At 43.1% G+C, this 27,558-nt stretch overlaps 2 protein-coding genes across 8 annotated transcripts; one reads left to right on the top strand and one right to left on the bottom strand.

The window, feature by feature from the left end:
* The first annotated feature begins 150 nt into the window (after positions 1 to 150).
* Positions 151 to 11,819, top strand: LOC110533752. Its single transcript, XM_021618254.2, has 8 exons — positions 151 to 356; positions 625 to 730; positions 868 to 1,050; positions 1,276 to 1,366; positions 2,793 to 2,869; positions 2,992 to 3,063; positions 10,746 to 10,899; positions 11,093 to 11,819. The coding sequence occupies exons 1-8, from the start codon at positions 284 to 286 to the stop codon at positions 11,204 to 11,206; spliced, it is 870 nt and encodes a 289-aa protein (XP_021473929.2). The 5' UTR covers positions 151 to 283; the 3' UTR covers positions 11,207 to 11,819.
* Positions 11,820 to 12,593: 774 nt separating this feature from the next.
* On the bottom strand, positions 12,594 to 19,501 carry LOC110533751 (zinc finger protein 711). Of its 7 annotated transcripts, none has more exons than XM_036990143.1 (8): positions 18,791 to 19,501; positions 16,492 to 17,067; positions 15,943 to 16,335; positions 15,680 to 15,826; positions 15,457 to 15,594; positions 15,179 to 15,313; positions 14,886 to 15,029; positions 12,594 to 14,760 (listed from the first exon to the last, which is right to left on the bottom strand). In XM_036990143.1, the coding sequence occupies exons 2-8, from the start codon at positions 16,568 to 16,570 to the stop codon at positions 13,583 to 13,585; spliced, it is 2,214 nt and encodes a 737-aa protein (XP_036846038.1). In that variant the 5' UTR covers positions 16,571 to 17,067; positions 18,791 to 19,501; the 3' UTR covers positions 12,594 to 13,582. The 7 variants fall into 7 exon arrangements, with proteins under 7 accessions (XP_036846038.1, XP_021473926.2, XP_021473927.2 ...); XM_021618251.2 differs by having other exon boundaries at positions 16,492 to 16,589; XM_021618252.2 differs by having other exon boundaries at positions 16,492 to 16,586.
* Between the last annotated feature and the right edge of the window lie 8,057 nt (positions 19,502 to 27,558).

The following is a 27,558-nucleotide window of genomic DNA, read 5'->3' as shown; positions in this document are numbered from 1 at the left end:
ATCGAAAGTAAGAGGCACTGTTGAATACCAATCTGCACTAACGCATTAACAATAATATTAAATGTTATTACAGAAGTCTGTTGTGTGTTATATGACCAAGGTGCTTCCTGTTTCCCTGCTTTTTCCTATCCTGCCATACCTTACAGGCTTGCCCTCGCTCATATCTTAGAACAGTGGTCATACAAGCTGAACATGAACTCTGCTCCACCGTAAACTCATTATGATTGTAAGGAGTCACGTAGATAGTGTGTTAAGTATAAAATAGTACAGTACGTGTGTGAAGATGAAGGGCTATAGTTTGCTGTGTTTAATATTTCTGCCCCCTGTCACAGTTATTGGACAAACGACACCAGATCGTGAGTAGCAATTTTTTTCTGTTGAAATCTGTAAAGAAAGCCTGTCTTTTAATATGTATTACTGTAGCATTGAATCAGATGACACCTCTAAAATGAACATGTAAATATACTGTAGGTTGTCCTGCTGCTTTTTGAGGTTTTGGGGGGGTAGGTTAGGCCCTCTGTTTGAAGATAGTGCTTTTTATCAAATTGTGTCTTCATTTTCTCATGATGTTGCTGGGCCAAATCACTATCACGTTTCAGTTACATGTTTTCTTTTTACATCCAGCAAGTTGTGTAACAGTAGATGACTTTGAAGTGTGCACAGGAACTGCATATCCATGCAATGTTGAGAAAAGCAAATGCTACTGTAAGGACAAGAAACCTTTCTGTAGGTACGTTTCAACGCTTCCCACACTTGACTCTACAGCTTTATCATCAATATTTGTTTATTTTTGGAATTCAGATATATTAAATTCTTATATAAATATGACAATATGATAATATGACTCTGTTATGCTGTTCTTTTCAGGTGTAACAACTACATAGACAAGTGGTACATAGGGGAGAAGTGTGACTTTGAGTGGACCATATTGAACTTTGCCCTGGTATCATCTCTACCAGGACTGGCCCTGGCTTTTATTGTTGGTGTGATGGTCCAGTGTGTCCATTACTTAAGGAAACCAGCAAAGAAACAAAAGGATCGGACAACGGGGTGAGAGGGTTTGGACAAGATAGAATTCAGAGGCTCAATATTTACATGTGTTTTGCACAGTGCATGGCACCTAGTATCAGGAAGTTGGCTTGTTAAAAAATAATAAGAAAAGAAAATTAAGATGTTGGGCATTAACTAAATAGATTAATATTTGTCCACAGTCTTGTTTCAGGTTTGATATGACTACTCATCATGTCTTTCTATTTTAATTTTCACTTTTTTCAGTTACACAAACTATGCAATGTCACCGACAACATATTATGAAAATAACCAAGATGACATGTTCTCCAACACAGTGTTTGCCTCAGACATGCCGGTGAGTAGCTTGAGTAATACCAAATGGTATTTCCAATGGTGATGTCACATCCAGAGATCCTGCTAAGTTAGGGTTTCCTTATCTCCCAGTAGTCATACCGCCAATTCTGTCGAATCAAAAGAATTTGCTAAAAACAATCCGATTTTGACAGAAATATGGCTGAGATGCAAAGAAAATTCAAGGAGAGGGGGTACAAAAATGGTCAAATTAATACTGCCATTGAGAAAATTCTAAACAAGACATTACCTTTTCTTCAAGGTCAGTCTTACAAAAAGAAGCATTCTAACTACCCGCTATTCAAAGTGCTCTGAATAAATTAAGGGAATCGTTCACAAACATTGGCACATTCTAAGATCCGATGATAGTATCGGTAATGTGTTTTCGGAACTTCCCTTGGTAGTAATTCTCGCTGGGCAGATATCAATTGGTAAACTCTGATTTACCACCCCATGATATCCCTGCACAACGTGTATTTGCGCCCCTACTGGATGGAAATACAAGTGTAATGGCTGTGCTCAATGCAATGGCACTTATACATGTAGATCCTTCACACCCAAACAGGGAAACAGATCCCAATCAAAGGTGTTATAACGTGCTCCACTAAAGCAGTTATTTATCTTATAACTTGTCCTTGTGGTAAAAATTATGTGGGTAAAACAAAGCGTGAATTAAAAGTACGAATTTCAGATCGTCGTAGCACTATTAGATGCAAAAACTCGACTTACCCAGTTGCGGCCCACTTTTTGGAAGCAAACCACTCGACTTCGTCTCTGTTATACTGGCATCGAACATGTCACCCTCCCTAGGAGAGGGTTGACCTCAATAATTAGTTGTTAAAACGAGAGGCTGTCTGGATCTTTAATTTAAAGACTCTTGCTCCCTTCGGTCTCAATGTAGACTTTAATCTGAAGCCATTCTTGTGATTCTTGTGATTTTGCTGTTGTAAATGTTTGTAGGCTTATGCAGCCAAATTGTGTCTATGACCGTAGCCTATTCATTTATGTTTTTTGTATGCTATTTTAATATATGAGAATTAACCAATGATATCAGGCCACACCCGGCCATGATTACAGACACCTGTGTGTGTCTTCTCACACTATATAAATGAGTCATCCTGCAATGTTTGTCATTATACCCTGATGAAGACAGCTTGTCTGGCAAAACGTTGGACATTATCATTTTTGCATCTGACTCCTAGGGTGTGCGGCTCTCCTTTATTTTTCAAGATGTCTTCCACACCATCTCTTAAAGAGCAATTTGAATCTACTGTCTCTCCTGGACGTGGTTTGTGTCGTCCAAGTAGTGTAGTGTAAAGATGCCATAAGTGCAGATTCAGAGCAGACACATTCAGTAATAGACATGACTGTCAATGTTGCATAGTAAACATGGCCTTGGGAAACCGTTTCTATTTTTCTTATTTCTTCAGAATCGGCCAAAGCCTCCCAGTGTCCAGCCCACCCAGGAGAGGTTTCCCATATCCAACTTACCCAACCGCCCTTACAGGTTAGCTGTCTGAACACAATTCAACATGCCATTGGTTTTCACTTTCATTATAGGGGCCCTTATTATAGTGTGCAATGTTATAATGTGCTTTCATTGAAATGTTGATCTCTCTACTCTCTTAGCCTTCAACTAAACGGCATGCGGCCCACTTTAGACAGATTGTCTTTGACCAACCCTACAAGCCAGCTATACAAGTAAGAACCTTGGTAGTGTTTGCTTTCTGTCTGATACTTTGTTCAATGGCAGTGATGTCATACCCATTCTGTGCGTATAACCATGTTCTGGGTGGTGGACTAAAAATGGAAACAACATTAGAGACGACAACAGGGCAACGCCCCCTCAACAGAGAATGAGTAGTCACCCAGTCATTTGAGGAGCATGAGTCATGATGACACGGACCTTATCAAATCTTATTAGTCACATGCTCCGAATACAACAGGACACCTTAGTGAAATGCTTACTTATACAAGCCCTTAACCAGCAATGCAGTTTTAAAAAAAAGTATGAATAAGAATTGAAAGTAACAAGTAATTAAAGAGCAGCAGTAAAATAACAATAGCGAGTCTATATACAGGGGGTACTAGTACAGAGTCAATGGGCGGGGGCACCGGTTAGTTGGGGTAATATGTACATGTAGGTAGAGTTATTAAAGTGATGATAACAAGAGAGTGGGAGGGGGGGGGGGGAGCAATGCAAATAGTCTGGGTGGCCATTTGATTAGATGTTCAGGATTCTTATGGCTTGGGGATAGAAGCTGTTCAGAAGCCTCTTAGACTTGGCACTCCAGTACCGCTTGCCGTGCGGTAGCAGAGAGAACATTCTATGACTAGGGTGGCTGAAGTCGTTGACAATTTATAGGGCCTTCCTCTGACACCACCTGGTATAGAGGTCCTGGATGGCAGGAAACTTGGCCACAGTGATTTACTGGGCCGTTCGCACTACCCTCTGTAGTGCCTTGCGGTCGGAGGCCGGGCAGTTGCCATACCAGGCAGTGATGTAACCAGGATGCTCTGGATGGTGCAGCTGCAGAACCTTTTGAGGATCTGAGGACCCATACCAAATCTTTTCAGTCTCCTGAGTGGAATAGGTTTTGTCGTCCCCTCTTCACGACTGTCTTGGTGTGCTTGGACCATGTTAGTTTGTTGGTGATGTGGACACCAAGGAACTTGAAGTTCTCAACCTGCTCCAGTATAGCCCCATCGATGAGAATGGGTTCGTGCTCGGGTCCTCTTTTTCCTGTAGTCCACAATCATCTCCTTTGTCTTGATCACGTTGAGGGAGAGGTTGGTGTCCTGGCACCACACGACCAGGTCTCTGACCTCCTCCCTATAGGCTGTCTCGTCGTTGTTGGTGATCAGGCCTACCACTGTTGTGTCATCGGCAAACTTATTGATGGTATTGGAGTGGTGCCTGGCCGTGCAGTCATGAGTGAACAGGGAGTACAGGAGGGGACTGAGCATGCACCCCTGAGGGGCCCCCGTGTTGAGGATCAGTGGGGCGGATGTGTTGTTACCTATCCGTACCACCTGGGGTGGCCCGTCAGGAAGTCCAGGATCCTGTTGCATAGAGAGGTGTTTAGTCCCAGGGTCCTTAGCTTATTGATGGTGAAGCAGTAAGACGTGCTTGTTTTTGTCCCATGAAAATCTTGTATTTTTCGGGGGGTTTTGTATACATTTCATTATCTCAATCTCTTTTTTTTCCTTTTTCAAATTAAATATACCTTCCTGCAACTCGCCTCACCCAATGTGGTACGGATCTGCTATTATTTTTTATTTTTAAGACCTTATAACTGGAACCTCCATCAGCAGCTAGCCAGCTAATTAGCTACTAGCTTTTTAGTAATTGTTAGCCACTGCTAGCGGTCTTTACCTTTTGCTCGGACTCCAGCCGCTTTAGCCCGGATAGCCCGAATAATACCTGCCGGTCTGCACAGCACGATATCAGCCCTGAGCATATCGAACTGATTTTATTCCCCCCCCCCCCACACTACATCACCAGATTCCTGCCGCAAGCTCTGGACCATCACACTGGATCTTCGCTGCTAGCTAGTTACTACCGAGTGGGTAGTAACTAGAAGCATGCACCAGCTAGCCTCGAGCTAGGCCCATTTCCCTGCAAGTAAACAAAGTACACCAACTACAATACCTCTCTTGCCAATTGGCCTGGACCCTTTGTCGACACGGAGCCCCGCCAATCCATCACGACTGGTCTGCTGACGTAATTCGGCCGATGTGCGTCGTGGATGTTGGTGTTGATCCATCTGCTAGCCCCGGCCTGCTAGCTTCCTGAACGCTGTGTCTCCCGCTCTCCTTACGTAGTAATCGACTACCTGAAGCTGCTCCCTGTTTCATCTTTGCTGCGCATTGGATCCTATGATCACTCGGCTACACAGCTGATGCCTGCTGGACTGTTCATTAACACGGTACTTCATTTTGTTTATCTGTCGGCCCCAGCCTTGAACTCAGGGCCTGTGTGTAGCTATCTGACCCTCTCTGCCCATTCATCGCCATTTACCCATTGTTGTTGTCCTAGCTGTTTACCCGTTGTTGTCTTAGCTCTCCCAATCAACACCTGTGATTGCTTTATCAAGTCAAATTGATTTATATAGCCCTTCGTACATCAGCTGATATCTCAAAGTGCTGTACAGAAACCCAGCCTAAAACCCCAAACAGCAAGCACAAAAACTCCCTAGAAAGCACAAAAACTCCCTAGAAAGGCCAAAACCTAGGAAGAAACCTAGAGAGGAACCAGGCTATGAGAGGTGGCCAGTCCTCTTCTGGCTGTGCCGGGTGGAGATTATAACAGAACATGGCCAAGATGTTCAAATGTTCATAAATAACCAGCATGGTCAAATAATAGGTCTGGGACAGGTAGCACGTCCGGTGAACAAGTCAGGATTCCATAGCTGCTTGCAGAACGGTTGAAACTGGAGTAGCAGCACGGCCAGGTGGACTGGGGACATCATGCCAGGTAGTGCAAGGAGTCATCATGCCAGGTAGTCTTGAGGCATGGTCCTAGGGCTCAGGTCCTCCGAGAGAGAGAAAGAAAGAGAGAATTAGAGAGAGCATACTTAAATTCACACAGGACACCGGATAAGACAGGAGAAGTACTCCAGACATAACAAACTGACCCTAGCCCCCCGACACAATAACTACTGCAGCATAAATACTGGAAGCTGAGAAAGGAGGGGTCAGGAGACACTGTGGCCCCATCCGATGAGATCCCCGGACAGGGCCAAAGAGGAAGTATATAACCCCACCCACTTTGCCAAAGCACAGCCCCCACACCACTAGAGGGATATCTTCAACCACCAACTTACCATCCTGAGACAAGGCCAAGTATAGCCCACAAAGATCTCCGCCACGGCACAACCCAAGGGGGAGCGCCAACCCAGACAGGAAGATCACATCAGTGACTCAACCCACTCAAGTGACGCACCCCTCCTAGGGACGGCATGAAAGAGCACCAGTAAGCCAGTGACTCAGCCCCTGTAATAGGGTTAGAGGCAGAGAATCCCAGTGGAAAGAGGGAAATGCCTTTCTCTAATGTCAATATGCCTTGTATACTGTTGTTTAGGGCAGCTCTTATTGTTTTATTTTACAGCGGAGCCCCTAGTCCTGCTCAACATGCCTCAGATAGCCCCCTTGTCCGACCCCCCACACAGGCGGAGACCGCACCTAGCTTAACTGGCGCCTCCAGAGATGAAACCTCTCTTATCATCACTCAATGCCTAGGTTTACCCCCACTGTACTCGCACCCTACCACACCCTTGTCTGTACGCTATGCCTTGTATCTATCCTACCACAGCCAGAAATCTGTTCCTATTCTCTGTTCCAAAAGCACTAGATGGCCAGTACTTATAGCCTTTAGCCGTACCCTCATCCTACTCCTCCTCTGTTCCTCTGGTGATGTAGAGATTAACCCAGGCCCTGTGTGTCCCATTTGTTGACTTCTGCAACCTTAAAAGCCTTGGGTTCATGCATGTTTACATCAGAAGCCTCCTCCCTAAGTTTGCTTTATTCACTGCTTTAGCACACTTTAGCCAACCCTGATGTCCTAGCCGTGTGTGATTCTTGGCTTAGGAAGGCCACCAAAAATTTGGACATTTCCATCCCCAATTACAACAATTTCCATCAAGACAGAACTGCTAAACGGGGCGAAATTGCAATCTTTTGTAGAGGTAGCCTGCAGAGTTCTGTCATACTATCCAGGTGCCCAAACAGTTTGAGCTTCTACTTTTAAAGATCCATTTCTCCAGTCTTTAGGAATCTCAGACGATACGAAAGAGAGGTTGAACAGGCTAGTAATAGGGGACTAGTAATAACAGACTAGTAATCTCTGTCAAGCGCTCCCTAAAACACTTCTGCGAGCAGCACTTTCTAATCGACCTGGTGTCATGCCCTGGCCATAGAGAGGCTTTTTATTTTCTATTTTGGTTAGGCCAGGGTGTGACAAGGGTGGGTGTTCTATGTTCTTTTTTCTATGTTTTCGTATTTCTTTGTTTTTGGCCGGGTATGGTTCTCAATCAGGGACAGCTGTCTGTCGTTGTCTCTGATTGAGAACCATACTTAGGTACCTCTTGCCCACATGGGTTTTGTGGGTAGTTATTTTCTGTTTCCGTGTGAGTGTTTGGACCACACGGTACTGTTTCGGTTTTGTATATTTCACATTTATTATTTTGTTCCAGTGTTCAGTTGTGTTTTTGAATAAATCAATATGGACACTTACCATGCTGTGTTTTGGTCCGATCCTTACTCCTCCTCAGACGAAGAGGAGGAAATCCGTTACACCTGGCCCGGATATCCTGGAAGGATATTGACCTCATCCTGTCCATAGAGGATGACTGGTTGTTCTTTAAAAGTGCTTTCCTCACCATCTTAAATAAGAATGCCCCTTTCAAAAAATGTGGAACTAAGAACAGAAATAGCCCTTGGTTCACTCCAGACTTAACTGCCCTTGACCAGCACAAAAACACCCTGTGGCGTACCGCAGTAGCTTCGAATTGTCCCTGCTATATGCAACTTTTCAGGGAAGTCAGGAACCAATACATACAGTCAGTTAGGAAAGCAAAGGCTAGCTTTTTCAAACAGAAATATGCATCCTGCAGCACTAATTGTAAAGTCCATGGAGAGTAAGAGTACCTCCTCCCAGCTGCCCACTGCATTGAGACTAGGAAACACTGTCACTACTGATTAATCCATGATAATCGAGAATTTCAGTGTTTCTCTACGGCTGGCCATGCTTTCCGCCTGGCTACCCCAACCCCCGGCCAACAGCTCTGCACCCCCTACAGCAACTGGCCCAAGCCCCCTGCCCCGCTTCAACTTCACCCAAATCCAGACAGCTGATGTTCTGGAAGAGCAGCAAAATCTGGATCCCTACAAATCAGCTGGGCTAGACAATCTGGACCCTCTCTTCCTAAAATTATCCGCCACCATTGTTGCAACCCCTATTACTAGTCTGTTCAACCTCTCTTTCATATCGTCTGAGATTCCTTAAGATTGGAAAGCGGCCGCAGTCATCCCCCTCTTCAAAGGGGGAGACACTCTTGACCCAAACTGTTACAGACCTATATCCATCCTGCCCTACCTTTCTAAAGTCTTCAAAAGCCAAGTGAACAAACAGATCACCAACCATTTCGAATCCCAGCGTACCTTCTCCGCTATGCAATCTGGTTTCCGAGCTGGTCACGGGTGCACCTCAGCCACGCTCAAAGTCCTAAACAATATCATAACCGCCATCAATAAAAGACAGTACTGTGCAGCTGTCTTCATCGACTTGGCCAAGGCTTTCGACTCTGTCAATCACTGTGTTCTTATCGGCAGACTCAGCAGCCTTCGTTTCTCTAATGACTGCCCTGCCTGGTTCACGAACTACTTCTCAGATAGAGTTCAGTGTGTCAAATCGGAGGGCATGTTGTCCGGACCTCTGGCAGTCTCTATGGGGGCGGGTTAAATTCTCGGGCCGACTCTTTTCTCTATTTATATCAATGATGTCGCTCTTGCTGCAGGTGATTCTTTCATCTGATGCATATCACTACTCTGGACGGTTCTGACTTAGAATATGTGGACAACTATAAATACCTAGGTGTCTGGCTAGACTGTAAACACTCCTTCCAGACTCACATTAATAAGCATCAATCCGAAGTTAAATCTAGAATTGGCTTCCTATTTCGCAACAACGCCTCCTTCACTCATGCTGCCAAACATACCCTCGTAAAACTAACTGTCCTACCGATCCTTGACTTCGGCGATGTCATTTACAAAATTCCTTCCAACACTCTATTCAGCAAATTGGATGCAGTCTATCACAGTGCCATCCGTTTCGTCACCAAAGCCCCCTACCCACCACTACGACCTGTATGCTCTCGTTGGCTGGTCCTCGCTACGTATTCATCGGCAATCCCTCTGGCTCCAGGTCATCTATAAGTCTTTGCTAGGTAAAGCCCTGCCTTATCTCAGCTCACTGGTCACCATAGCAACTCCCACACGTAGCACGAGCTCCAGCAGGTATATTTCACTGGTCATCCCCAAAGCCAACACCTTTGGCCGCCTTTCCTTCCAGTTCTCTGCTGCCAATGACTGGAACGAATTGCAAAAATCACTGAAGTTAAAGACATATCTCCCTCACTAACTTTAAGCGTCAGCTGTCAGAGCAGCTTACCGATCGCTGCAGCTGTACACAGCCCATCTGTAAATAGCCCATCCAAGCATCTACCTACCTCATCCCCATATTTGTATGGTGTAGTACGATTCGATCTTAGTCTTGTATTGACGCTTTGCCTGTTTGATGGTTCATCGGAGGGCATAGCAGGATTTCTTATAAGCTTCCGGGTTAGAGTCCCGCTCCTTGAAAGGGTCAGCTCAAGCCTTTAGTGCAGTGTGGATGTTGCCTGTATGGCTTCTGGTTGGGGTATGTATGTACGATGACGTCATCGATGCACTTATTGATGAAGCCAGTGACTGATGTGGTGTACTCCTCAATGCCATCGGAGGAATTCCGGAACATATTCCAGTCTGTGCTAGAAAAACCATTGTAATTACTTCGCCTCTCTTCGACCATTTTTTTACATTTATCGAGTCACTGGTGCTTCCTGCTTTAATTTTCGCATGTAGGCATGAATCAGAAGGATAAAATTATGGTCAGATTTGCCAAATGGAGGGCGAGGGAGAGCTTTGTATTCATCTCTGTGTGTGGAGTAATGGTGCTCCAGAGCTTTTTTTCCCCTCTGGTTGCACGTTTAACATGCTGATAGAAATTTGGTAAGACTGATTTGAGTTTCCCTGCATTAAAGTCCCCTGCTACTAGGAGTGCCACCTCTGGGTGAACGTTTTCCTGTTTGCTTATGGCGGAATACAGCTCATTCAATGCTGTCTTAGTGCCAGCATCAGTCTGTGGTGGTATGTAGACAGCTACAAAAAATACAGATGAAAACTCTCTAGGTAGATAGTGTGGTCTACAGCTTATCATGAGATACTCTACCACAGGCGAGCAAAACCTTGAGACTTCCTTAGATATCGTGCACCAGCTGTTATTTACAAAAATACATAGTCCGCCACCCCTTGTCTTACCTGACGCCGCTGTTCTATCCTGCCGATACAGCGTATATCCATATCCATCATGGTCATTTCTCTGTTGTCATTGAAGAAAGGGAAAAGTCCACGAGTATGCGACCCAATTTAGATAGATCATCTTTATCCAACCCTGAAAGCCAGCCATACAAGGAAGCCTCTGTCTTTTGATTTGTGTGTTTTCAAGCTGATATAGTTCTTTGTTCCATAACAAGTTATGATTGGGGGACCTTTGAACTACATTATTAGAATTGTTTTTATATGGTTTGTCTGCTTCTGAAAGTTGAATAGTTTTCTGGATTCAGCTACGCTACAGGTATGACGCAGCCCTTGGGTAACCCCCATCCCAAGTCTCCATCGCCAAGGAACCCGTATGAAGACAGAGCACCACCTCCAGACTGTTATGACGACCAGCACATGAGACCAACACAGCCCCCACCAGGACACAAAGGCATGATGGTGAGTGATTGATTCCCCCTAGTGAACAGTAGGATGAATTCAACTGATCAACTGGACAAGTAAACTGCAGGGTGAAACTCTGGCTAAAACATTTGGTTTTGATCTTAGCCTAAAGGTCCATATTAGTTAGACCCTAGGTGACCAGGCTGATATAGAAAAGCAGTTTGACATGAGATCTGTTTCTATCTTCCAGAGAGAAGGCATGTCTGGGTATCCTGCGCCCAGTTCACCTGCTCCCCTCTATTCGGCACTGGAGTACAACCCCAGTTCCCAGTTTCCCAGAGCCCAGATAGGAAGACACTACTGAGGACAAACAGGGGTGACCATGGCCTGAATTAGAACGCAACAAATTTCACTATCACTATTCAAAAAAGTTTAACTCGTATATAATTTAAAGTGAGTGGAAAATGTAAACATTCAAGGACTTTGTAAACTTTAATTTAACGTACTAAAAAATGTATTGTGGCTGGCCGCTAAGTTTTATGAGTAATCCCCATTGACTGATTATGAAATTGGCTCATATTTTTGCTGTTTTAAGGTTTATTGTTTGACAATTTTGTTACTAATAAAGGTTATTATTCCTAGATTCAATCCGTAGCGTGGATCCATACACGCGATTGAAATGTAAAGGCAATGTTCCAATGTTTCAATTTCCAGTCGCTTTAACTCGGATTTCCACACTACAGATTGAATCTAGGCCTAAGTAACAGGGTTTGAGTCAATTCCAATTTCCAGTCGCTTTAACTCGGATTTCCACACTACAGATTTAATCTAGGCCTAAGTAACAGGGTTTGAGTCAATTTCAATTTCCAGTCGCTTTAACTCGGATTTCCACATTACAGATTGAATCTAGGCCTAAGTAACAGGGTTTGAGTCAATTCCAATTTCCAGTCGCTTTAACTCGGATTTCCACACTACAGATTGAATGAATCTAGGCCTAAGTAACAGGGTTTGAGTCAATTCCAATTTCCAGTCGCTTTAACTCGGATTTCCACACTACAGATTGAATCTAGGCCTAAGTAACAGGGTTTGAGTCAATTCCAATTTCATTTGAAATTCAAATTCAATTCTTGAATTCACTTATGAAGTGGAGAATTTAAGTTGAATTCAATTCAAATTTCAACAATCTTCAAGTTTTGGAATTGGAATTAGACTGTTTGAATTGTAAAACAAAAATGTAGTATTTGGAATTTCATTTAATTGGAATTCAATATTTGTACATTTCCGAGTTAGATTTGGTTTAAATCATTTCAACGTACATTTCTATATTTACAGTATAGCTACACAAAAAAACATATGGAAAACCGCTTTGTGTAAACTTAAACGACTAAAACCAAATTGAAAGTATGTAGAAAAGATAATACCCTATAATCTGAGAATTTACAATCAGCAAAATAAAAGCTAGATAATCAGGCACCCATTAATTTTATGTTTGAGGATAAGAACACGTCAAAATGTGTAGAATTGACTGAAATTAGCTTAAGTGAAAATTCTCAGCTCCTTGGAAAAATGAATAGAATTGCAACCTTTCATTTCAGCGCCATGGCAAAATGTGTAGAATTGCTGGAAATTAGCTTCTCTCTGCTGCCAAGATGATGTTCTATGTATATTTTTTTCACCGCTCAAGACACCTCAATTGGTTGGTCATGAAACAAAAAAGTTGTATACAATGGTAAGTCAAGCAACATCAATTAAAGATACTTTCAAAAAGAGCATTTATTTTCTACAAATCAGATGTTAATCATTTTAAATCAATAAACAAAATACAATCTTAATTTCACCTCTAGGTCAATCATGGGATAACTTGGTGTCAGTAGGCGCCCTTATTGTAAGATGCAAAAGACTGTCATCTTAACACAAATCCACTTGTTGGTACATTCTTTGTTACTGAATGATGGCAAAAAGAGTGAATGAAAGTAATAGGTTGAGGTGAACAATTATTCAGGAGATGTCTTTATTTACTAAAGAAGCTCCTAATATTTCAGTTGACAGACATAGAGAATAGATAACACTGATTTGGATCTGATACATGAGACATTCCTGATAGTAAACATGTTATTGGCTTTGAGCAACATGATTTTACACATGGGAAAATTAAAACCCCTGATTGTTTGACAAGCGATTATTTCAAAGGACAAATACAAGTAAAAAGCTGGGTTGTCCACATCCCCTTTTCATGCTTTTGAATACAGAGAAAACTGATACAGATGACTGTTTACGTTTGAAATTAGAACTGGGTCTTTAAATGCATGTTTTTCACAATTTGCTAGCAGTAGCATTACTAAAAATCATACAATGACTTGTCAGATAATGGTTACCCCAAGGTCAACAGTGAGAATACAGTCAACAGATAAATTACAGCGTTATCTTACCACTGATACTGCATATGACAAGTGGTGTGCTATTCAAACAACCCAGACAAGCATACTACTGAGAAAATGTGTGCTTTCAAGCAGTGTTCTGATTCAGGATTTATCTGACTTGAGGTTTGTTTGAATAGCACCCCAGGTTTGAGTACTAATGGTGATGTGAGGACAAGTTAATAAATTACTAATGCAGTTCGAGGAAAATGTGACAATTGTCATCCTTTATTTATCACATTGAAATAATTGTATTTCCCTGCTCTATAGTGAGTGAGAATCAGATTGTTCTGAATATGGGAAAGGGTGTGTGAAGAAGCACTTTACATGAAAACGTCCTTGTGATGCCGCGCAATGTGCTGGCTCTTTTCAGAGGGCCTACGGAAGCCTTTAGTGCAGTAGTCACAGCGGTGGGGATAGTCCTTGGTGTGGATGGATATGACGTGCCGTTTGAAACCTGAAGCGTCCGAGGAGCTGTACTCACAGTACTGGCACTGGTACACTTTCCGCCCACTGTGGGTCTTCATGTGCTTCTTCAGTTCCAGCTGATGCCTGAAGCCCCGTCGGCAGCGCTTGCACTTGAAGGGCAAGTCTTTGGTGTGGACGGACAGGATGTGGCGGCTGAGTATGAAGGGGTCTGGGGTCTTAAAGTCACAGTGGCGGCATTGGTGCAACCTGGCACCTTTGTGAGTCTCTGTGTGTTTTTTCAGCTCCGAGGGCCGGTGGAAGCCCTTCTCACACACGTCACACTTGTGAGGGAAGTCCTTGGTGTGCACGGAGATGATGTGGCGCTTCAGGTCGCTGGAGTTGGTGCTCTTATGCTCGCAGTGCGGACATTGGTGCGTCTTGTGGCCCTGGAATATCTCCATGTGCTTCTGCAGCTCCCGCTCGTCAGAGAAGGCCTGGGGACAGTGGCCACACTTGAAGGGCAGCTCCGCTCCGTGCTTGCTCTTTATATGGGTCTTCAGGTTAGACTGGTCGGCACAGCAGAACTCACAGTGCTGGCAGTGGTAGGGCTTCTCACCCGTGTGGGTCCTCATGTGCTTTTTGAGCTCAGAGGGGTGGCGGAAACCTTTAGCACACTCCACACACACATGGGCAAAGCTCTTGCTGTGGACAGCCAGCAAGTGGCGGTTGAGAAGGCCCTGCTCGGCTGTCTCATAGTCACAGTACTTACAGTGGTGCAGCTTGGGCTCCTGGTCACGTAGGATGAGCTTATTGGAGCTGAGTGGGCTCTCCACACAGTAACGCCTCGTGACCTCCGTGAACTCTGGGACCCGGTCACTCTTCACTATGAGCTTATGGCCCTCCAGGTGGTTGTGGAAGTTGACCTTCTTGTTGGTGGTGAAATCGCAGTCTGTGCACTGGTACTTCTTCTTGAAGATGTGGTCGGGGTGGTTCTTCATGTGGATCTTCAGGAAGCCTCGCGATCTGAACTTCTTCCCGCAGATGTGGCAGGGGTACACAGTCAGAGGCTGGCCATCTGGACCAATGATCACAGCTGAGGAAAAGTGTGGAGGCAAAAAAGAACAGGATTTGTTAGGCCTACATCTAAAAAGAAAAGTATAATCTTACAAAATGATGCAAGCTTTTAGAAAATGTTTTAATGAACATAGAACCCCATACTTGTCTGACACTGACGTGTCTCTCCCTTTTTCTTTTTCTTGATCTTCTGTTTGAGAGCTCTACTTGTACTCAGGCTGTCGCTGATCTTCAGGTAATGTGTCCCTGTGTTGGTCTTGTTCTCCAGCCTGGAGTCCAGACTGTTACCTAAGGAAAATTATACACCAATTCAACACACTTAAAAATCGTTACATGAACAGATCTAAATGTTAGGCTAAATGTAGAATTATCTTACGCCATACTGAATGTATGTATCTGAGTAACTTGTGTCTATGGAGAAAAGGATTAGGCTTTACCATAAGCTGCAGCCCAGGCTACAGTGCCGAAGGTCTTATTGTGGCTGGAGTCATCCAGTGAGTCCTGGATGGCAGGGGCATCCTCCTCTCCCACTATCACCTCCATGTACACCTCATCAGCCATCTCAGTGCAGTCTGCTCACAGACAAGGAAAACTCAGTCACTTAATTTAACACTACAACCATCTATTGGGACAAAAATAATAAGGCAGCCATATCGTTTAATATGTTGTGCTGTATAAGGGATTGGAGGAAAGGCTGCTAATTCAGGGGACTCACTGATCTCTGAATCCTCCTGCGATGGGTCTTTCACTGCCATGTAGACCATCTTCTCTCGAGACAGCTTGCCTATGCCCCCAGTCTCCAGCACTGCGTGACCGTTGTGGAAGTCACTCTCAGCTACAATCTCTGTGCCACCTGCACTCACAGTAAATGTCTGAATTCAGAGAAACCGAACAGAGGTGTATCTTTCAAATTGATCGGAACTTGTAAGAGTCTTTACCTATATCATCATCAGCTTCTGCCTTGAAGATGTAGACTTTGATGCACTCAGAGTCATAGTCACCCTCTTTGGAGCCATCCTCCATCACCTCAGAACCCATCTTCAGGGGCGTGTCCTCCATGTCCAACTTCTCCCCAACATCATCCACTGCACAAACAATAGCACACTCATCATTTTACACTATCAGATTCATCCTATTATTAGAGTCAAAATTTGTGTTGGAGCAGTCTAGTAGTACCAAGAAAATAAGACATGTGTCTTACAGGAGATCATCAGGTAGTCCTCGGAGACGCTCTCTCCAGCCTCGTCGTCCGGCTCCTGGATGGTGACTGCAGAGTCTTCAATCTCCTCCTGCTCCTCCACATACGTCTCTGAGTTGCAGTTGGAGACCATGACCTCCTCAGTGACAATTTCAAACACCTGGTCAGGAACCCTATCAGATTCCTCTATGAGATCTGTTGTCAGCACATGGTGATGGTGGTCAGAATCCAGCACGTCCTCAATGGCGACCTCGGCCCCCAGGACCGACTCAGTCATGATTATGCCGTCAGGATCGTCGCTGCAGCAGATGTCTGGTCCCTCTACAACCTCTGACCCCAGGTCATGCTCAAACATGATTCCCTCCTCGTCAGTCACATCTGACACCAGCACCGCCTCTGGCACAGAAACCACAATGTGATCACCGTCAATGTGGGCCATACCTGCCACCGGGAAAATCAGGAGGAACTGTTATCAGTTCGAGCACACAGACACAATCAAATAAACAAAAGGCCATGGACTATTAGTTCTCTGCATTGATGGAATGGACTTACCAAAATCCTGCATTATCATTGTGTGTGGCATCTTTGAGTCTTGCATCTGAAAGTTCAAGACCCCTCCACCGTGGTCCATTCTCTTTTTATCCTGTCTGCTACCAACACAAATGAGGAGGATTATTTTATTTTTCTTACTAGCTCTGACTTTGCTGGTTGCTACTTTATTGAGGACTTACTATGACTGTGATATATGGTTGTCCAACCTAGCTATGAACGCACTAACTGTAATTCGCTCTGGATAACAGCGTCTGCTAAATGACGTAAATGTAATGTAAATTATTAAGTTGATCTAATTTTATCAGATCAATTAGGACCTCTGTCAATGCATAACTCATTACAAATGTCTCAACGCTGAATGAACATTGAATAATGCATTGTTGGGTTTGGAGCTTGCAAGAAAGACATTTCACTGTACTCGTTCATGTGACATTAAAGCTGTAACAAAATGTTAATACTGATAGATTAAAAACACATTGCTAATGACAGTATTTCACCACTCCATATTTGATTTTGAGCTCTCAAACCATCAGGGAAGTGTTATGTTTTTTTTAATCAGCTAGGGAGGAGAAACACCTGAAATAGAGAAAAGAAAAATACATAACAGATACATCAGCTTCAATGATTTTATCTATCCTGAAATATAATTGTGGTAATGGAAATAAAGAAGACTGCTATTATCCTTTATTACTTATAAGAATGTGACTTTATAATGTCTTAGTATCAGGAGACATTATGGTTTGGGGGCGGAAGGTAACCTAGAGTTTAGGCCAGTAACCGAAAGGTCGCTGGTTAGAATCCCAGAGCCAACTAGGTGAAAAATCTGTCAATATGCCCTTGAGCAAGGCACCTTAGCCTAATTGCTTCTGTAAGTCGCTCTGGATAAGAGTGTCTGCTAAATTACTAAAATGTAAAAAATTAGAGAGGGTAAACTATTTGATAAATGTAGAAGTATATTATGTTATTACGTTGTTGTCTTTGGTCTCTCTTTATGTAGTGTTCTCTCTCGTCATGTGTGTTTTGTCATTTTTTAGTCCCCACTGGAGGCCTTTTGGTAGGCAATCATTGCAAATAAGAATTTGTTCTTAACGGACTTGCATAGTTAAATAAAGGTTCAATTAAAAAAACAAGTAAGGTGGTTGATGATGCAATGATAAATCTAATGGGAAGCAAAAAGCTACAATGTGTTTATATTCACACACTCACAGGTGATACTCCTTGGTTTTGATAAATTGAGTAGACTGGTGTTTACAAGTAAAGGGAGACTTCTGGCACCAACAAATACATGCCTCCAGGGCTAATTTGTCAATATAACATTATTTGCACTGTGGGTGATAGTAATGGGGCGTTGGACTAGTAACCGAAAGGTTGCTAGATCGAATCCCCGAGCTGACCAGGTAAAAATCTGTCGTTCTACCCCTGAGTTCCCCGGGCGTCGAAGTCGATTAAGGCAGCACCTCTGATTCAGATTCCCTACTGAATCAATACCACTTTATTACTTATAAGAATGTGCCTTTAATGTCCTAGTATCAGGAGACATTGTGGTTTGGGGGCGGAAGGTAACCTGGCGTTTGGGCCAGTAACCGAAAGGTCGCTGGTTAGAATCCCCGAGCCACGCTAGCATAGATATTGTTCTATCTGTGTCTGTAGTTGCAGTGACAGATACGGGAAAGTAGCTGGCAAGTCACACGCACTGTTTTCGCCCAATGCAGTAGTTGACTGACCGTAGAGAGCGCGCGCAGACGCATTAAATATGGCGGCTTCTGTTTACATTGTGGACACAGAATCCCGACAACAAAGGCGCTTGAGTGCATACGGTGAATTTAGCTAAATTAATGGCTATGCATGAATGATAAGCATAAATCGTATCTATGCTAAATATTTAATGAAATCCAAGCAATGCGCTTGTTTCAAGACTCCAACAACAAGCGTGCAAGACTGACGCTCTGCGACATCCTGACCGTAATGCATATTTTCTGCCCAGTCTGGGCCATTGTTGGGCTAAATTAGCAAGCTAACTAGCTAGCAATAGCATTCCCAGCAATTGCAATCGATATCATTAGTAAAATAAACGCAGTAAACCTACCATACTTTCGAACGTGTGCACTGGAAGATGGCACAAATGACTATCGTCTTACAAAAGTCACATATTTCCGAGCGAGCTAGCTATGTCGTTAGTTAGCATAGCTATCGACGGCTAGCTAGCAGTCATTGTTGTTTTTTCGGCTTGGGTAGAGGCCCATAAGCCTTCGTGACAAGGCCCCATCGTCATATCGCATTAAATGTAATATATACTTACCAAATCAAGTCACTACTGTCTTGTTTTAATTCCACTTTTCCGGTTTGAACAGTATTTCCGCAGTCGTATTATTAAATTAGGTTATATTTCTCATGGTGCGAATGCAAGGCCTGTACAACATTCTAGATCCTGAAGGCTGTTTTTCAGGCCTGGACCAATCACGTAGCTCGCTGTTAGCTCGGAAGGGTGGGGGCGGTGGGGAAGTAGGTGACAAACTGCACTCGGTCTTCAACAGTTTATTCTAAAACTGCTGGCCCGTTTTTTACAACTTCACATACGTAATAATATAATTGTAAGGACTAGAAACATTAAATGAATGTGTCTGGATGCACTAACTAAAAGGTGGCACAGTAGTGTATACCAGAACTGATCAATTTGCAACAAAAACTAAATAGGGCTCAATACTGTAACTGTCCTCTGTTAAATTATGATAGTTTCAACTGAAACATGTTGTGGTATAACTTTTAGTATGCAGAATTAGATGGTGTTTACAACCAAGCCCTGTGAGATACTCTACAGTGACAATGTAATAATGATATACTGTATCAGTTCTAAGTATGTGAATTTGTGTGTCAATTCCCAAATTTGAATCAAATTAAGATTAATTTCATTGGTGATCATTTGGATTTTAGCATTGAGCAGCACCTTGCATTTAAGATAAATTATGGATAAGGTGTCCAATTGCAGTGGAAGGGATTGTGAAGCCACACAAAATAAACCAGCACTGCATGATTGGCAGAAGAAAACAATAATTAAATTGAAATTCACAGAAACCAAACCTACTGTTTAAAGTGCTTTAATACATTAAGTGGAGTTATTTTGAGTGAGAGTATGTTACAGATTACTGAGGAATTACTGAGAAACATTGAGTATACCTTTTTACCTATGGGTATTGGCAGGCTGCCCCAGTCTGCCCCAAGCCATGGTAGTCGACCTCTCAGGGGAGGCATAGACATGACTTGATAGGTACCCTCCAACTGAAAAGTCCTTACTGGGACAGGGGATCCTCAAACCAGAGGGGATGAGGGACTGGGCTCTCGGCAGCCCTCTAATAGACAAGGCCTGAAATGATTCTCTCAGGGACTGCCGTGCTGCTCCAGTTGCAGGGGGGTCACTGGAGTTCAAGGTTTTGGCAGAAACGGATGAAGATCGGCCACCACTCCTAAGCCTGACTGAAGACTCACCTAGGAGGCAATCACAAGTTTGGAAATGTTATGGACTAAACATGTCTTGTCTGAAATAAAGCCAAGTAAAAAAAAAAAAGGCAGCTCCAGAATCTTCTATAAAAGTGTTTGATTGGGTTGAGATCTGAACCCGTATCCACAAAGCATCGCAGAATAGTTCCTAGGAATCCTGTTAAAACCTGTTTTAAGACAACAACAAAAACTCCCAGGTCAGTTAGTTTAAGGATGATGGTAGCCCTATCCTGCAGTCAATGACCAAAAGTGCCTTGTTTGGCCTCATGGGTGGAATGTTCATATTTTTCATAATTTCAATTTTTTTTAAACTGACATCCGGTGTTTCTATGTCAAACAGTTTTGTTATATTTCAGTCTTCTGTGATGTATATAAAGTGAAATATTGGGATGCAAACTCCACATTGAATACACAAGCATTTCGCTACACCCACAATAACATCTGCTAAACACGTGTATGTGACCAATACATTTTTTATTTGAATTAAACTATAAATGACATGGTACAGGTGTCTTCTTTTTTTAAGACCGTAACCATGTGTGTGAGTTGTAATACTTTTGTTTCAAAATAGATCTGTTTAAGACTACCAAGAATCACTCTGTGACCCCGATTAAGCCCACTGCAGTAAAAGGCTAGACACTGCTCAGACAAACTCTGAGCCAGGAGTAAAACCGACTCCTCTGTGGAGATGGGAGAACCTTCCAGAAGGACAACCATCTCTGCAGCAATCCACCAATCAGACCTTTATCGTAGAGTGGCCAGATGGAAGCCACTCCTCAGGATTAGGGTTGCAAAGTGTCGGAAACTTTTCGGGAAATTTCCAGAAATTTTCCATGGCAAGTTAAGACCGGGAATTTTTCTTAAATTCATCAAAAAAGTTTGCTTATTACAGTGAACCTTTTTTTGTGGGACACACAAAAGGCAATTCTAGGTCTTGTGGCATATTTTGGTTAAACTATCCCCAATTCAATGGAATTGCAACCCTTTGCATGCATAGTGCATTCTTCCATCACATGTACAGCTGATCTTCAAGATCTTGCTCACTAATGAGATGCTATTGAGTCCACACTACTACACTGTCTGAGCCAAGGACTACATGCTTTTGATTACAATACTGGGTGGGGTGAATATATTTTATATGACATACATTATTTTTTTGTTAACTAGTAAATAGTAGCCTACAGCAAAATGTGTTTAAATCATTTCTAACTTGTTAATTTCTGCTAGTTAGTTGTTGCTACCATGTGGGTTTTAGCTTGCTTGAGCCCTTTTGAGGAGTGTTAATTCACCTGTTTCCATACATGTTTTATTTTAAAACATGTATCTTACAAAGGAGTTGTTTAATCTAACTGCTTAACTATCTATCTGTACATGGAATTGTATGTTATTTTTTTACTATTTTTTTTCTCATCTTTACAGGAAAATGCCACGGGCACTATCTTATGTGTGGTGACATTTCACTGCAGCTAATGTAGAAGGGAAAGCTGTGTACATTTGCAAATACTGTGCCAAATCATATGTGAAGAATGCAACAAAGATGCATAACCATCTGGCCAAGTGCATAAAGTTCCCTCAGTGCTCACAACAAGCACCCTCTGACAAAAGTCCCCCTACTTCTATTTGAGGTGAAAATGATGAATCAGACACCTTATCGATAGCAACAGCTCATGGTCCTCCTGGAATCAGAGTTTTTTTGACTCAATGGAGGAACGTAGTCAGAGAAATGCTGATGAATGTCTTGCTCGAGCAGTGTATGCAACTGGTTCACCTCTGATGCTCACAGGCAATGTGTATTGGAAGAGATTTCTGAATGTTCTTCGCCCAGCATACACCCCTCACACCAGACATGCGTTATCTACTAATTTGCTGGATACAGAGTTCAGCAGAGTTCAAGTGAAGGTCAAGCAAATCACAGAGAAAGCAGACTGTATTGCAATCATCTCTGATGGGTGGTCGAATGTTCGTGGCCAAGGAATAATTAACTACATAATCTCCACCCCTCAACCAGTATTCTACAAGAGCACAGACACAAGGGACTACAGACACACCGGTCTCTACATTGCAGATGAGCTGAAGGCAGTCATCAATGACCTTGGACCACAGAAGTTATTTTCACTGGTGACAGACAATGCTGTGAACATGAAGGCTGCTTGGTCTAAAGTGGAGGAGTCCTACCCTCACATCACACCCATTGGCTGTGCTGCTCATGCGTTGAATATGTTCCTCAAGGACATCATGGCACTGAAAACAATGGATACACTCTACAAGAGAACCAAGGAAATGGTTAGGTATTATCAGCAATCTACCTCACCAAGCAAAGTGAGAAGAATAAGAGCACCACATTGAAGCTGCCCTGCAACACCTGTTGGGGTGGTTCATCATGTTTGACAGTCTCCTGGAGGGGAAGGAGTCTCTCCAAGAAATGGCCATATCACAGTCTGCCGATATGGACAGCCCCATCAAGAGGATCCTCCTTGATGATGTATTTTGGGAGAGAGTGGTAAGCAGCCTGAAACTCCTAGAACCTATAGCAGTAGCCATTGCACGGATTGTGGGAGACAATGCCACCCTGTCTGATGTTCAGACTCTGCTTGCAGATGTAAGAGAAGACATCTGTACAGCCCTGCCCACTTCAGTGGTGCTCCAAGCAGAGGAAACTGCAATTCTGAAATACATCAAAAAGCTTAAAGACTTCTGCCCGAAGTCTGTTACATCTCATCAGCCACCTGGTGGAAGGGACTTTGTGGATCTGAGGCTCTTTCCCCTGTTGCCTCCATCATCCCCCAAATCCCACCAACACCAGCCACCTCAGAACGCAACTTGTCCTTGTTAAGGAACACACACACCAAAACACGCAACAGGCTGACCAATACAAGGGTTGAAAAACTGGTGGCCATCCGGACAAATTTGAGGCATTTTGAGCCTGACAACGAGCCATCCTCAACAAGGTTGGAAAGTGACAGTGAAGATGAGGCCTCATTTTACAGATGTATGTTGAAAACGTTTTTGGGAGATGTGATGGATCAATGAGGATCATTCAATATTCCCTTTCTTTTGTTGTTCAGTGAAATCATCCCATGTGAAGAGTCAACTCATTTAATTAAAGTTACATTTGTAAGTAAATTGTTTTTAAAAATGTATATTGCAAGGATTTAATCATTTGCAATTATGTCTACTTATGATAAGGTAAAATGTTTATGTTTCTGTCTCCATATAGTAAATAGAGTTGAAGTCGGGAGTTTACATACACTTAGGTTGGAGTCATTAAAACTGTTTTTTCAACCACTCCACAAATGTCTTGTTAACAAACTATAGTTTTGGGAAGTCGGTTAGGACATCTACTTTGTGCATGACACAAGTAATTTTTCCAACAATTGTCTACAGACAGATTATTTCACGTATAATTCACTGTATCACAAGTCCAGTGGGTCAGAAGTTTACATACACTAAGTTGACTGTGCCTTTAAACAGCTTGGAAAATTGCAGAAAATGATGTCATGGCTTTAGAAGCTTCTGATAGGCAAATTGACATCATTTGAGTCAATTGGAGGTGTACCTGTGGATGTACAGTGGGGCAAAAAAGTATTTAGTCAGCCACCAGTTGTGCAAGTTCTCCCACTTAAAAAGATGAGAGAGGCCTGTAATTTTCATCATAGGTACACTTCAACTATGACTGACAAAATGAGAGAAAAAAAATCCAGAAAATCACATTGTAGGATTTTTTAATGAATGTATTTGCAAATTATGGTGGAAAATAAGTATTTGGACAATAACAAAAGTTTATCTCAATACTTTGTTATATACCCTTTGTTGGAAATGACAGAGGTCAAACGTTTTCTGTAAGTCTTCACAAGGTTTTCACACACTGTTGCTGGTATTTTGGCCCATTCCTCCATGCAGATCTCCTCTAGAGCAGTGATGTTTTGGGGCTGTTGCTGGGCAACACAGACTTTCAACTCCCTCCAAAGATTTTCTATGGGGTTGAGATCTGGATACTGGCTAGGCCACTCCAGGATCTTGAAATGCTTCTTACAAAGCCACTCCTTCATTGCCCGGGTGGTGTGTTTGGGATCATTGTTATGCTGAAAGACCCAGCCACGTTTCATCTTCAATGCCCTTGCTGATGGAAGGAGGTTTTCACTCAAAATCTCACGATACATGGCCCCATTCATTCTTTCCTTTACACGGATCAGTCGTCCTGGTCCCTTTGCATAAAAACATCCCCAAAGCATGATGTTTCCACCCCCATGCTTCACAGTAGGTATGGTGTTCTTTGAATGCAACTCAGCATTCTTTGTCCTCCAAACACAACGAGTTGAGTTTTTACCAAAAAGTTCTATTTTGGTTTTATCTGACCATATGACATTCTCCCACGTCTGGCACTGCAAGATTTGAGTCTTTGGCGGCATAGTGTGTTACTGATGGTAGGCTTTGTTACTTTGGTCCCAGCTCTCTGCAGGTCATTCACTAGGTCCCCCCGTGTGGTTCTGGGATTTTTGCTCACCGTTCTTGTGATCATTTTGACCCCACGGGGTGGGATCTTGTGTGGAGCCCCAGATCGAGGGAGATTATCAGTGGTCTTGTATGTCTTCCATTTCCTAATAATTGCTCCCACAGCTGATTTCTTCAAACCACCAAAGTACGTTAATCTCTGGGAGACAGAAAGCGTCTCCTTCCTGAGCGGTATGACGGCTACGTGGTCCCATGGTGTTTATACTTGCGTACTATTGTTTGTACAGATGAACGTGGTACCTTCAGGCGTTTGGAAATTGCTCCCAAGGATGAACCAGACTTGTGGAGGTCTATAATGTTTTTTCTGAGGTCTTGGCTGATTTAAAAAAAAAAATCCCATGATGTCAAGCAAAGAGGCACTGAGTTTGAAGGTAGGCCTTGAAATACATCCACAGGTACACCTCCAATTGACTCAAATAATGTTAATTAGCCTATTAGAAGCTTCTAAAGCCATGACATTGTTTTCTGGAATTTTCCAAGCTGTTTAAAGGCACAGTCAACTTAGTGTATGTAAACTTCTGACCCACTGGAATTGTGATACAGTGTTTCCAATTGTTGGAAAAATGACTTGTGTCATGCACAAAATAGATGTCTTAACAAACTATAGTTTTGGCAAGTCGGTTAACAAGAAATTTGTGGAGTGGTTGAAAAACACGTTTTAATGACTCCAACCTAAGTGTTTGTAAACTTCTGACTTCAACTGTACATGGTGGCGGGCAAGGTTTAGTCATATCTTATCCCTACTAAAATGCCAACCCACCTGGTGGAGATCTGGTTGAACCTGCTACAGGATAGGTGAGGCGGGAGGTTGGGTGGTCTGTGAGGAGCTGGCCATTGGTCTCCAGGTTGCGGCTGTTCCTGACTGCCTGGAGAGAGCGGAGGCTGGTGCGAGGAGGTGAATCCTGGTTGGACATGCTGCTTCTCAGACCCTCTACAACAACATTCTGGGTTAACTCCCATTCCACATACAATCGGGTGAAACACACATAGCAGATTATGATAAACTGATAGGAGTAAAGAATGTTCTATGTGACATCACACCACTTTAAAGAGTGCTGTTGATATGTAAAAAAAAATGATGTGTATATTTGTGTGTCAAAAGGGATTTTCCATGTTGCCTGTTATTGGTGCTCTTTTTACCTCTGCTCTTTGCAATCTTAAACAGCTTAGATTGAGTGGTCACTTGACTGGGATTTGAATGCACAGAGATACTGTGGCGAGATCCTGAGGCCCATTGATGTGCCATTCATCCACCGCCATCACCTCTTGTTTCAGCATGATAATGCACAGCCCCATAACGCAAGGATCTGTACACAATTCCCGGAAACTGACAATGTCCCAGTTCTTCCATGGCCTGCATACTCACCAGACATGTCACCCATTGAGCATGTTTGGGATGCTCTGGATCAACGTGTACGACAGCAGTAGTTCCTGCCAATCTCCAGCAACTTCACACAGCAATTGAAGAGGAGTGGGACAACATTCCGCAGGCCACAATCAACAGCGTGATCAACTCTATGCGAAGGAGATGTGTTGGTCACACCAAATACTGACTGGTATTCTGATCCACGCCACTACTTTTTTTTTAAGGTATCTGTGACCAACAGATGCATACCTCTATTTCCAGTCATGTTAAATCCATATATGGGGCTAATGAATTTATTTCAATTGACTGATTTCCTCATATGAAGTGTAACTCAGTAAAATCGTTGAAAGTTTTGCATGTTGCGTTTATATTTTTGTTCAGTATATGAATCAAAACTTTCCATACTCACTCTCTTCCTGCATGCGAGCCATGATCTGGACATCAGTGAGGTCCTGCAGCCTGTAGCCCATGGTGATGGAGTCATCTGAGAAACTTGGCTCATTCTCGTCCATTGATGGTGGTAAAATGGCATCATTGCCATCTGAAATACCAAGGCAATAGAGACACTGAGTAAATACAACCAGGACAATCTGGAACTTTATTTGGTTGGAGTTACAGAGCATTTGGAAAGATTGATGAGGAAAATCAATCTACACACAATACCCTATAATATCAAAGCGAAAACAGGTTTTTAGACATTTTAGCAAAGTTATGAAAAATTGAAATAACTTATTTACATAAGTATTCAGATCCTTTGCTATGAGATTCGAAATTGAGCTCAGGTGCATCCTGTTTCCATTGATCATCCTTGAGATGTTTATACAACTTGATTGGAGTCTACCTGTGGTTAAATTCAAATGATTGGACATGATTTGGAAAGGCACACACCTGTCTATATAAGGTCCCACAGTTGACAGTGCGTGTCAGAGCAAAAACCAAGCCATGAGGTCAAAGGAATTGTCCGTAGAGCTCTGAGACAGGATTGTGTCAAGGCACAGATGTGGGGAAGGGTACCAAAACATTTCTGAAACATTGAAGGTCCCCAAGAACACAGTGGACTCCATCATTCTTAAATGGAAGAAGTTTGGAACCACCAAGACTCTTCCTAGAGCTGGCCGCCCAGCCAAACTGAGCGATCAAGGGAGAAGGGCCTTGGTCACTCTGACAGAGCTCCAGAGTTCCTCTGTGGAGATGGGAGAACCTTCCAGAAGGACAATAATCTCTGCAGCACTCTACCAATCAGGCCTTTATGGTAGTGGCCAGACAGAATCCACTCCTCAGTAAAAGGCACATGACAGCCCGCTTGGAGTTTGCCAAAAGGCACCTAAAGGACTCTCAGACCATGAGAAACAAGATTCTCTGGTCTGATGAAACCAAGATTGAACTATTTGGCCTGAATGCCAAGCATCCCGTCTGTAGGAAACCTGGCATCATCCCTACGGTGAAGCATGGTGGTGGCAGCATCATGCTGTGGGGATATTTTCCAGCAGCAGCGACTAGAAGACTAGTCAGGATCGAGGGAAAGATGAACGGAGCAAAGTACAGAGATATCCTTGATGAAAACCTGCTCCAGAGCGCTCAGGACCTCAGACTGGGGTGAAGGTTCACCTTCCAACAGGACAATGACCCTAAGCACACAGCCAAGACAACGCAGGACTGGCTTCGGGACAAGTCACTGAATGTCCTTGAGTGGC

Source organism: Oncorhynchus mykiss, chromosome 10 (genome assembly GCF_013265735.2).
Source record: "Oncorhynchus mykiss isolate Arlee chromosome 10, USDA_OmykA_1.1, whole genome shotgun sequence".
NCBI lineage: Eukaryota > Metazoa > Chordata > Actinopteri > Salmoniformes > Salmonidae > Oncorhynchus > Oncorhynchus mykiss.
The sequence above is the reverse complement of the archived record's forward strand: the minus strand, read 5'-3'. Positions and strand labels throughout refer to the sequence as shown.

Coding starts and splice junctions, on each gene's coding strand:
- LOC110533752 (XM_021618254.2), top strand. CDS start 284: ATGAAGGGCTATAGTTTGCTGTGTTTAATATTTCTGCCCCCTGTCACA. Junction 3,064..10,745: donor CCTACAAGCCAGCTATACAA/GTAAGAACCTTG, acceptor TTCTGGATTCAG/CTACGCTACAGGTATGACGC. Junction 10,900..11,092: donor CAGGACACAAAGGCATGATG/GTGAGTGATTGA, acceptor TCTATCTTCCAG/AGAGAAGGCATGTCTGGGTA.
- LOC110533751 (XM_021618249.2), bottom strand. CDS start 16,570: ATGGACCACGGTGGAGGGGTCTTGAACTTTCAGATGCAAGACTCAAAG. Junction 15,827..15,942: donor GGACTACCTGATGATCTCCT/GTAAGACACATG, acceptor TTGTTTGTGCAG/TGGATGATGTTGGGGAGAAG. Junction 15,030..15,178: donor AGCCTGGGCTGCAGCTTATG/GTAAAGCCTAAT, acceptor AATTTTCCTTAG/GTAACAGTCTGGACTCCAGG.